This window comes from Limanda limanda, chromosome 19 (assembly GCF_963576545.1).
Source record: "Limanda limanda chromosome 19, fLimLim1.1, whole genome shotgun sequence".
Lineage (NCBI taxonomy): Eukaryota > Metazoa > Chordata > Actinopteri > Pleuronectiformes > Pleuronectidae > Limanda > Limanda limanda.
Window position 1 is genome coordinate 22,241,112 of NC_083654.1, and position 11,288 is coordinate 22,252,399.

Consider the following 11,288-nt stretch of genomic DNA (forward strand, 5'->3'; position numbering starts at 1 on the left):
CTCCACCTCTGGGATTTCTGCTGCACCTGAGATAATTCAGATGCTCATGTTGCGTTGGACTTTGTCTCTGGAGGACGATGAAGGAAACTCCTGACACACAAAGCTCAGACAGAATATGTCACCATGTGTCATACGGACTATTTCTTCAATAAGAACAGTGGAACTAGAAAAGTAGTTCCAACATCCAGCCTCTGGAGAATCTTAAAAACTGGTCAGATGTTGTTATTATGAACAGGGAACTTCAAAATAAAACTCCTAGGGTTGTTCACACCTTAACATTATGAATTTGTGTATTTTTACATTCACTTCCCTAATTCATTTATTTTACTATTTAGTGGATCTTGATGAAAAATACCAAGAGACTGATGCAAATGCAAATAAAATCTGTTTCAAGTGAATTTAAAAGTGTTTTCACAAGGAGACTTCAACTCTTTGAGTGACTTTAAATTTTGAAACGCAGTTTCAGCCATTTCCTGTGAAGGTGCCTGAAATAAACAATTTCAAAGCCATAAAAACTTCTTTACGGATATATTCAGTATTTCCACAGAGTCTGGTGCTTGAACAAGAAGATGAGAACCTCACCTGGAGCTCAAACCTCCACCAGCACCCAACTGCTCCACCCAGTCTGCATCAGGTCTCATCACAATCGGGTTTAATCGACAAGTAGGTTCTCACATATCACAGATTTACTGTGGTGCGTTTGTGCATAAATATAAAAATAGAGAGCAGTATAGAGATTAAAGAATTAGCAATATGAATGATAGATATTTACAATGTGACGTGTGTAGATGATGTTTGTCACATTCATGCGGTGCAGCCTCCTCCTCATGAACTCCCTCAGTGGAGGATGTGTTTAGTTCAAAGCATTACATTTGAAGAACGACATACGTGACAAAGATTAAATATATTTTATTAACCACATCACGTTAATCACATTTATCACATCACAAAGGAAAATCACCAGCTGCACATCAGGACCCAAGGTTATGACATCGATCGATATTTAATATCTTCATCACTTCTCTTCAAATATTTAAGACAGAAAAATATATAAAACTGTTGGAATATACTTGGCTCGTGGGCGTAAAATAAGGAGAAACACTGAGGGAGGAAGGGGAAGAAAGGAGGAAGAGGAGGGCAGAGGAGAGGAAGCAACAGAGAGGAGGAGTAGGAGGAGTGAAGAGGAGAGGAAGCAACAGAGAGAAGGAGGAAGAGGAGTGAAGAGGAGAGGAAGCAACAGAGAGAAGGAGGAAGAGGAGTGAAGAGGAGAGGAAGCAACAGAGAGAAGGACGAAGAGGAGGAAGAGGAGAGGAAGCAACAGAGAGAAGGAGGAAGAGGAGGGAAGAGGAGTGGAAGAGGAGGTTAGAGGAGAGGAAGCAACAGAGAGAAGGAGGAAGAGGAGGAAAGAGGAGAGGAAGAGGAGGTAAGAGGAGAGGAAGCAACAGAGAGAAGGAGGAAGAGGAGTGAAGAGGAGAGGAAGCAACAGAGAGAAGGAGGAAGAGGAGGGAAGAGGAGAGGAAGAGGAGGTTAGAGGAGAGGAAGCAACAGAGAGAAGGAGGAAGAGGAGGGAAGAGGAGAGGAAGCAACAGAGAGAAGGAGGAAGAGGAGTGAAGAGGAGAGGAAGCAACAGAGGGAAGGAGGAAGAGGAGGGAAGAGGAGAGGAAGCAACAGAGAGAAGGAGGAAGAGGAGGGAAGACAAGGAGGAAGAGGAGGGAAGAGGAGAGGACTCAACAGAGAGAAGGAGGAAGAGGAGTGAAGAGGAGAGGAAGCAACAGAGAGAAGGAGGAAGAGGAGTGAAGAGGAGAGGAAGCAACAGAGGGAAGGAGGAAGAGGAGGGAAGAGGAGAGGAAGCAACATAGAGAAGGAGGAAGAGGAGGACGAGGAGAGGAAGAGGAGGCAGAGGAGAGGAAGAGGAGGGAAGAGGAGAGGAAGAGGAGGGAAGAGGAGAGGAAGAGGAGGAAGAGGAGGAAGAGGAGGGAGAGGAAGGCCAGGCGGAGGACGCTAGCTGAGCTTCAGGCCGAGGCAGAGAGCCAGCTCGTTCTTCTGGATCTTTCCGTCTCCGTTGATGTCACAGTGGCCGAGCACAGCTTTCCTGAACTTGTCCAGGTCTGTGCCACTGAGGCTGGGCTAGAGAGGGGGTGGGAGGTCAGAGGTCAGAGGTCAGAGGTCAGAGGTTAACTTAAATACTTTGAAGTCAAAGTTTTAAAGATTTTTATGATTTATTCAAACATCTTGTTGTTTTACCTTCGCCAGCTCCATCATGTCTTTGACAAATCCATCGACCTCAGGACCCTCCAACTCACCCGTCTTACTCTGTACACACACACACACACACACACACACACACACACACACACACACACACACACACACACACACACACACACACACACGCACTTAATAAACATCTGTATCTGTCATATATGTCTTTGAACACTTCATTTTTAGTTGTGATAATCGTATATAAACCAAATATTCAAGCCCTTTTAAACTTTCTCTGGTCAAACAGGAAACAGGAAGTACATCTTTTCAGTATTATAGATTCAAAATTTTCGAAACATTTGAAACTTACGACGTCATAGTGAGTGAATATTTTCTCGAAGTCCCTCTTCCTGTCGTCCTGACTGCAGGCCTGACAGGAAACAACCACACACAACAACATCAGGAAGAACCCACAACACTAAACTCAACTTTCTCTGGAAACACAAAGTATCGGAAATTAAATATATATTTCACTGACAAACTGAGATTAAGGTGAAAAGGAGCAGATCTGTAATGACCTGAATTGGATTGTTACCTGCACAATAGTAAAAAATAAAATATCAATATTTCATGCTTGAGTCTCCAAACTTACGTCCATCTTAAACTTCAGTAAGAAGTTTTCTTTCAGAGCCAAAATTCTGTCGACAACAAGAAACACATGTAGTTTAATTCAGAGACTAAATGTTTCACAGCTGAAAGTTAATAGTATTTTTTAATATAAACCCCATTTTCAAAGTATTAAATTGTATTTCTCTCTGATTACAGTGTCAGGTCACAGGTCACAGGTCACATGACACCGAGCGGTGTTACCTGGCCAGGTCGTTCAGATCCAATCGGCCGTCCTGGTTCTTATCGAACATCTTCATCTGCAGGAAGGAAGGATTACAATATGATGTATTTACGAATCAGTGACAAACAGACGTCCGTCACAACCCCACCCCCCCCCTGCAGGTTACCATGGAGACAGTGTAGTCCTCCAGCTTCTCCGCGGGGATGGACTTCCTGTGTTGGAGGAACAGGTCCTGAAGGAAGCCCTGCAGGGACAAACACAGAAAATACAATTCAAGAAAACAGCTGCAGGAATCTGTCAACGCAGAGAAAACATGATCATCTGCAGAGAGAGAAAGTATCATCAGCTCCTCTGAGGTTCTGAGGTTTTCTGTGGAGTTGGCCTGCAGAGATCCAACCAGGTCACGTGATGTTGTTACCTTGAGGTCGACGGCGGAGATGAAGCCGCTGCTGTCGACGTCGTAGTTTCTCCAGATCTGTTCAAACAAGAACAATCTGAGACAAACCAACAACTACAAAAACCAGCTGCTGCAGTTTCCTTCACAATCTCCATCTCATCAAAACTCTCTGGACCGATGTCTCATCACGACCCGTTGACCTTTGACCTCACCCTCATGAACTCCACGCTGTCGTCCAGCGGCGTCTCTCTGTGGAACAGGAGCAGGAACTTCTCTTCCTCCGACAGCATCATGGCTGCGAGCTGCAAAGACATCACGTCATCACAGGTGGCCTCATTTACCAAGTTCTTATCAAGTTCCTGAAAAAACTCTCATTCCTGACGTGTCCTGTTAGGAATTTCAAACTTTTAACTATAGGTTGTGTCTGATTGAAGTCTTAAGCGATAAAGCTAGGAATAGTTTTAGTTAGATATAAGGCCTTCATACAAATTATTTAATAATAACCTTTTCCTTCCTAGGGGTTAATCTATAAATTAAGAATAAACGTTAACTTGATCTCATTTCTAACTTCTGTATTAAAGCATAATTTCATTAGATTCATAAAACTCACACAGAGTTCCAGAAGCTGTCTGATAAACTCGTGGAGGTCAGACAGAGTGACTTTGTTGACTTAATTCTGTATTTTGCTTTGGGTTTAGTTGTTGCGAATGTTTACACAGGCAGGGTTTGTTTTGAAATAGCTGAAACATAATATTCTTTGCTTCGCTGGACAACAGTTTTGCCCCATATTGCATCTGTGGTTCAAGGACGTTTATGAAGTTAACAGATTGCCTAGCAACTATAGCGTCATTGGGAGTGTCTCCCTGTTCTACTTCCGTATTCCAAAAGCCAGGAGGATGGATTACGCCTGCGCACTTCCGAGGAGGAGGAACGAAGATCTACTGTTATAAAATGGACAGACGCCAGATGTTCATGGCACTCTGATACAACTAATGTACTGGAAGCCCATTGCTTTGCTGTAACCTGTTCATTGCTTTCCTAAATAAATACTTTGTTTTGAGCAAAACTGAGTTTGGCTCTACTTCTCTTAAAGGATAAAAGAACACGCTTTCTCACAGTCCTAAGGATTTGTTCACTTGTGTTCTTGGATTGAAGAACAGATTATTGTGCAGCAGCAGGTCGGGAGTCTCGTGTTCACACTCGTTCTGAAGGAAACTCACCACCTGCTCTCGTCAGAGTCTTATTACAGAAATCAGCCGAAGGGAATCGTACCTCTTGGATCTGCAGGCGTCCGGCGGCTGAGACGTCATCAGCCGACATGAACCTTTCTCTCAGTCGCCTGATGTTGAGTTCAGTGATCTCTTCTCTCTGTGAGGATCATGTTTGACTGGACTTTAGACTAAAAACCTTGAAACGTGAAACATTAAAGTATAAACAAGTTGTTCTCTGGCTCCAAGAGAGTCTTTATCAATCATAAAACCCATTAAACAGTTTAGAATTAGTGAAATATTTTCATATACAAACAGACGTTTTAATGTTCACAAACAGTGCTGGTAAACTGAAAGTTAACTTTGAAGGATTTAGTGGCATCTAGTGGTGAGTCTGCAGATTGCAACTGAGAAGAACTTCTCCCAATGTGAATATAAAGGGTTAAATCTGGTTTTCAAAATAGCAGCTGGATGTATTTAGTAAAGTATTGTATTTTGTAGTAGTATTTGTAATAAATACAAAATTTGCACATAATGAATGTAGATTTAACATTTGGGGCTTCAGTGCCCTCCGGTGGTGCGATCAGAGAACAGCACATTTGGAGACACTGCCACCATGTGGCTGTTGGGGATCAGTGCAGCTTCATATTCTCTCTCTTCACCTTCTTTCCCAGTTTCTCCATCACGCGACGGAAGAAGTCGTCGAGCTGCGTCGCTTCGATGAAACCGTGATCTGACAAAACAAGAACATCCGACAAGCAGCTACACAGTCACTGAGTATTAACATAACATAATAATAATAATAATAATTATAAAACTACACTAACATGTTCAATTTAACACGTTCATGTTCATGTGACGCAAATATAAAATAGTGTCAATCAAAGTCTGTAAATAAAGATGGACGACATGACTCCTCCAAAGGGCAAAGCCAAACATTGCCCCCTGGTGGCTGACCACAGTATAGATCATTAACCTTGCCTCCTCCATGTGAGCAGATGGGACACGGACCAAACCATCACATCAAGGTAGATGTTAAATAAACATAAATAATAAACCCATTTACTTATTTTTATATACAAGAGATAATGTAACATCATCTTTTGCTGTAAAAAACTGTCACAACTAATAATTTCTTAAACAGATAATAAACTAAATATATTTCCAGTAGGTTTTTCCTCGTTCTCTATGGAGCATGTTCACTGAGTTTATGTTAATAAAGTTCATGTTATTTGAATTGTACTGTACTTTGAGCGGATGAATCCACAGAATAAAAAACCAGATCATTAATTATGGAAATGAACTGAAGTATTTTTTTTTATTTAATGAAGCTAAATTAAATGAACCAGCGTTTATATTTGGTGAAACATCTGGAGACACTGAGCGAGGTCACCGAGGTTCTTACCGTCCACGTCCAGAAGCGTCCAGATGTGTGAGAAGCCGGAGGCGTCCAGCCGGTCCAGGTCCAGGTCCAGGTCCAGGTCCAGGTCCAGGTCCATGGTGCTGAGACCAGTCCAGAGGACGAGCCGCTGGGGACACGTCTCAGAGACAAGAGGACGAGATGCTTCCTCCAAACCACGTCAGAGACAAAGACTCAAACTAATTTTATTCTGATTTTAGCTTCACTCGTCTGCTGAACTCAGAGAAACGAGGGAAGAGAGATTCAGGAGCTGGTTTATAAAGAGAGGAGGAAGAGGAAGAAGAGGAGCGAGAGAGAGAGAGAGAGAGATTCAGCAGCTGGTGTACGAAGAGAGGAGGAAGAGGAGGAAGAGGAGTGAGAGAGAGAGAGAGAGAGAGAGAGACAGAGAGAGAGGGAGCGAGAGATTCAGCAGCTGGTGTATGTAGAGGAAGAGTGGAGGAAGAGGAGGAGGAGGAGCGAGAGAGAGAGAGAGAGATTCAGCAGTTGGTGTATGAAGAGAGGAGGAAGAGGAGGAGGAAGAGGAGGAGGAGCGAGAGAGAGAGAGAGAGAGAGAGAGAGGGAGAGAGAGAGAGAGAGAGATTCAGCAGCTGGTGTACGAAGAGAGGAGGAAGAGGAGGAAGAGGAGTGAGAGAGAGAGAGAGAGAGAGAGAGAGAGACAGAGAGAGAGGGAGAGAGAGATTCAGCAGCTGGTGTATGTAGAGGAAGAGTGGAGGAAGAGGAGGAGGAGGAGCGAGAGAGAGAGAGAGAGATTCAGCAGTTGGTGTATGAAGAGAGGAGGAAGAGGAGGAGGAAGAGGAGGAGGAGCGAGAGAGAGAGGGAGAGAGAGAGAGAGAGATTCAGCAGCTGAAGAGAGGAGGAAGAGGAGGAAAAGGAAGAGGAGGAGGAGGAGCGAGAGAGAGAGTCAGAGCTGAGAAACAGGATTTATTCATATAAACATACAAATACAGATGTTTCCAGGTGTGAAGGTCCACTCACATATAAACAATATAACATATCTTTTTTTTTTTAAAGCACAATATTTCAAAAATATTTCCCCAGTATAAAGAAAACCACCACCAAGTCTCTTACATGAAAACAATAAATCATATTTCTGCTGCAGTGACAGTAAAACCCCAGAGTTCGTGTACGTGACTCTGATTAAAAAACATTTCTACGTTAGTTCGTATATTTACATCGGGACGCAGACGTCGGAATGTGACGACTCAGCAGCGGTGACACGTGACATCACAGGAGAAGACGGATCTTTAAAGAACATCTGGAAAGATCTCATTGGTTGAAGGGACTCCTCAGTGGGCGGGGCAGCGACCCTCTGGTTTATCGTGGTCATGATGTCGCCGATGGAAACACATGTTCACGACTTGTTGTCGACTCCTGAGGTTTAAAGCAACACACTGTAACGCAACAGCGCCCCCTGCAGCCACATGTGGGGATTACCTCTAAGGCTTGTTTATATCACTATACATATTTAATATATTTGGAGTCATGTCACTATTTTCTTTACTGGAAGTGGTTTCATGTGCAGAATAAAGTCTGTCAATGTGCTGCTCTGGATATTACCCATGATCCTCTGCTTCCTGACCCAGAGGAGCTGCTGCTGTAACAAATCCACAAAACTAAGTTCAGAATTCTTCACGTTTTAAAGTTTCCTGCTGAATATTGGAGATAAAATCTGGTTTTTAATAACTGCTAACTAAGTCTTTTTAACTGATCAGTTGAATCTGTGACTTCTCTCATTTCAAGACCTAACAACATAAACTGAAATGTGGTGAATAATGTGTAAGAAAGGATAAGTTTGTTTTACAGTGTCATTAAAATTATATCATCCACACAAACTGACCTGAAATATTTTCTAGTCATGAACAAGAGGAAAGTTTTAAATAAACGCTGAAGAATCTCAACTCGCAGCCGAGTCTTTCATCATATTTCATCAAATTAAACTTAAATCTGTTTCCTTTAAATGAAATGAAACCCTCGGCAGGTTTGAACAGGTCGTTAACAGTCGATTCACATTAAACCACATTAAGACCAAAAAAATAACATTCGTCTGTTGTTTCAGTTTGAATCAGTTTCATCGTCTCTTTGGTTTTTGACATATTTTGAGACATAATTTTTGTTTCTGTTTCTAGCTTCTGCTCTTGATGTGACATTTTTTGAATTTGTGAAGAGTTCTCTGTCCCGTGGAGAAGATGGAGAAGATGGAGAAGATGGAGAAGTTGTTTCCAAGCAGCCTCAGATAAAAACCAGGTGTTCTCCTCTGAATGATCCTGTTGGAGACGCTGGTGAAACCCGGCTGATCCCAGGTCAGGGAACTCTTCTGAGTTCAGGAGCTTGTCCTGACACGTTGGATCCAAACGTCTCGCTGGCGTCAGACGGACGGAGACTCGTCCCCGGACTCGTCCTCTGATTGGCCGTCAGACTTGAGATCGCCCGTTTCACTCTCGTCCTCGGCCGGACTCAGATCTGTGTCGACCAGCGACGGGGGCGCGGCTACAGAGAGAGAGAGACGACACCCACACAAACATTACACTGAGAACCAATATGAAATAAAGCTGAGTATTAATAATCTATTGTTGATTATCATTCATTAACCATAAACAGATTTGTCATTCTTGTTTTGACAATGTGGTTATTCAAACCATTAGCGGGGAGGGACTTGGTGCGCTCTCGGTCCGCCTCCCTGTCGGAAGGAGGAGGGGCTGAACTCCTCAGAGACGACCACTGCCTGCCGCCGCCGGCACCAGGCTCCGCCCCTGCATCAGACTCCGCCCCTGCACCAGACTCCGCCCCTGCACCGGGGTCAAAGGCATCATCAGCGTCTCCGGAAAAGTCGGCTGCTGAAACGAGAGACGAGTGGAAACAGATTGTTTGTTTTGATTGTTTTTAACATAAACTGAGAACAGAATTGTTGGATTCTTAGTTTCTTGTTTTTCTTTCTTGGATCCAAATCTCATCAAAGAATAAAATGATTAATACAAGAAAGTAGAAGCTTCAATATGAACCTAAAACTGCTAAATAATAAAAGTACTAAAATGATCTGGAACCATAATATAAAATGAGAATTGATTATTCTGGTTCATCAGGATATTTAGTTTTAAATACATATTTGACAGTGGACCATGAAAAAGTAGTTAAATGTATCTGACTCTTTATTGTAATCTGACTTTTCTAGAGTCAATTTGCATCAAATTGTATTTTAAAGCTGAAAAATAGTAAATATTTAAATCTATAAATATTTAAATGTTAAAATCCTTCTTCTAAAACCGATGTGAACAAACGTTTTGTGTTGTTTTGATTTCACAGAGAGAGTTTAAATCTATAAGTGATATTGCTGCTGCCAGTGTGAAGTGGAACCGGGAATCGAACAGAGACACGAACCGTCCGCTGGCGACCGGCGTCCTGCAGAGCTGCTGCTCACGCTCTCTCGCTCCTGCTCCGACGGCGCCCTCTTCAGGCGAGGAGCAGGAAGTGGCGCTCTGGCTGCCGGAGCCTCAGCGGCGTCGCCTGAGGAGAGAAACACAGACGGAGGTTTAAACTACTTCCTGTTTGAGCTGATGGATCCACTTCCTGTTTGAGCTGATGGATCTACTTCCTGTTTGAGCTGATGAATCTACTTCCTGTTTGAGCTGATGAATCTACTGATCTGCTGGTGAGTGAGTGGTGTGTACCAGGCGGGGGGGCGGTGGGACTGGTGGGACTGGTCGGACCCGGCGGGGGTTTGGCGGTCTGGCACGGAGGCGGTCTGGGGCTGACGCTCGGCGGTTTGGACCTGGGGGGGGGCTCCGGTCGGGACTCCTCCTCCTCTGCCGGGACGGGGGGGTGGAGGTCTGCGTCCACTTTGTCCTGAGAGGACGAGGACTCGGTCTGAAACACACACAGGTCCCATGTGACCCGGGGACACGTCAGTCATCATCACACACGTCCACATGGAATCAGTAATTAAAGGAACTCAATGAGGCCACACCCACCTTCTTCACCGCCATCCTCTCCTGCCGGGCCTTCATCTCAGCCATCAGGTCTCCGCCCATCACCGGAACGCCAATATGACGAGGTTTGTGGGGGTGCTCCTTCTTCTCCTCCTCCTCCTCCTCCTCCTCCTCCTCTTCCTCCTCCTCCTCCTGCTTCTCCTCCTCAGCAGCGGGCGGACAGACCTCCGTCTCTGGATCTGATTGGTTCACGGCCGGCGCCCTGTGGAGCTCAGGGGATGTGGGCGTCGGCTCCTCAGTCACGGGGCTGACAGAGGAGGAGGGTGCGGCCGTGCTGGAGGTCCCGGGCTGAGGAGGCGTGATGGCGGCGGCGGCGGCTCCGTGGCTCTTCTCCGAGCGGGACGTCCGGGACTTGATGAGGTTGAAGAAGCCGCTCTTCCTCGACTCGCGTTTCTTTTCCGTCGCTTCCTGCGGGTTCGGCGTCGACCCTTTGACGGACGGAAGTCTGAAGAAAACAAGATCAACTCTTTATGAACCAATCAAATCTCAGTTTTCACACTTTTTTTGATACAAATCTGTTTCTACGCTGACAACACACAACTGTACGTCTACATATTCAAACATCAGAAACCATCGGCTCCCGTGGGAAACTCTCACTTGAAGCTGAGTCTGATGACTTTCTTGGAGAAGAAGTCGTCCAGGCCCTCGTCCAGCTTTCCCATGATGCCGTTCTGCTCGCCGTCCTGTGGCGCCGAGCCGCCGGCGGCCGGTCGCTGAAAGAGAACGATGGAGAAATGAGTCAGGGGCTCGTCTTGGATTCATCTGACTTCACTCATCCAGAGACTCGATCCTCAGAACCTACACGAGGGCGACTGGGCTTCGTCCTCTTCTTGGGTTTGGGGCGGAGCTTCGTGCGATGCTCCAGCAGCTGGTGCTCCACCGGCAGCAGGGGGAGGGGCTTAGTGTCCGCCGCCCTCGGGGGGGGAGGGAGGTCTCTGAAGTACGCTGACATCCTGTCGGGTAACGGCGAAGAAGGAGGAGGAGGAGGAAGGTCCTCAACATGGATGGGAACCTCCTGCAGAGCTTTGTCCAGATCAAACTCCATCTCTGTCGGACAGGATGTGACAAATATTATAAAATATAAATATACTCTCATGGATTAATGTGAGTTGGCTGTCAGATGATTTTGCGTTTGACTCACCGAACGCCACGGAGACGGGACGCAGCATCCTCACCAGAATACTCTTCCTCTTCGTCATCTGAGGAGCAAACAGCTTTTTATATTTCA

At 45.1% G+C, this 11,288-nt stretch overlaps 2 protein-coding genes across 3 annotated transcripts in view; both read right to left on the reverse strand.

The window, feature by feature from the left end:
• Positions 1-1,209: 1,209 nt before the first annotated feature.
• On the reverse strand, positions 1,210-6,156 carry LOC133025776 (secretagogin-like). The gene is made up of 11 exons (XM_061092518.1): positions 6,063-6,156; positions 5,320-5,390; positions 4,722-4,817; positions 3,662-3,751; positions 3,471-3,527; positions 3,219-3,296; positions 3,073-3,128; positions 2,855-2,900; positions 2,573-2,632; positions 2,245-2,313; positions 1,210-2,127 (listed from the first exon to the last, which is right to left on the reverse strand). The coding sequence occupies exons 1-11, from the start codon at positions 6,154-6,156 to the stop codon at positions 2,002-2,004; spliced, it is 843 nt and encodes a 280-aa protein (XP_060948501.1). The 3' UTR covers positions 1,210-2,001.
• Positions 6,157-6,985: 829 nt separating this feature from the next.
• LOC133025568 (F-actin-uncapping protein LRRC16A) overlaps positions 6,986-11,288 on the reverse strand; it is a 28,165-nt gene continuing 23,862 nt past the window's right edge. Inside the window, exons 30-37 of one of the 2 annotated variants that reach the window (XM_061092264.1) lie at positions 11,202-11,259; positions 10,863-11,107; positions 10,658-10,773; positions 10,043-10,505; positions 9,743-9,938; positions 9,453-9,578; positions 8,714-8,911; positions 6,986-8,564 (exon numbers count right to left, since the gene is read on the reverse strand). In XM_061092264.1, coding sequence (XP_060948247.1) covers positions 8,443-8,564; positions 8,714-8,911; positions 9,453-9,578; positions 9,743-9,938; positions 10,043-10,505; positions 10,658-10,773; positions 10,863-11,107; positions 11,202-11,259 — 1,524 coding nt within the window. In that variant the 3' untranslated portion in view covers positions 6,986-8,442. The remainder of the gene's footprint in view (positions 8,565-8,713; positions 8,912-9,452; positions 9,579-9,742; positions 9,939-10,042; positions 10,506-10,657; positions 10,774-10,862; positions 11,108-11,201; positions 11,260-11,288) is intronic. The other variant, XM_061092263.1, reaches the window with a different exon arrangement.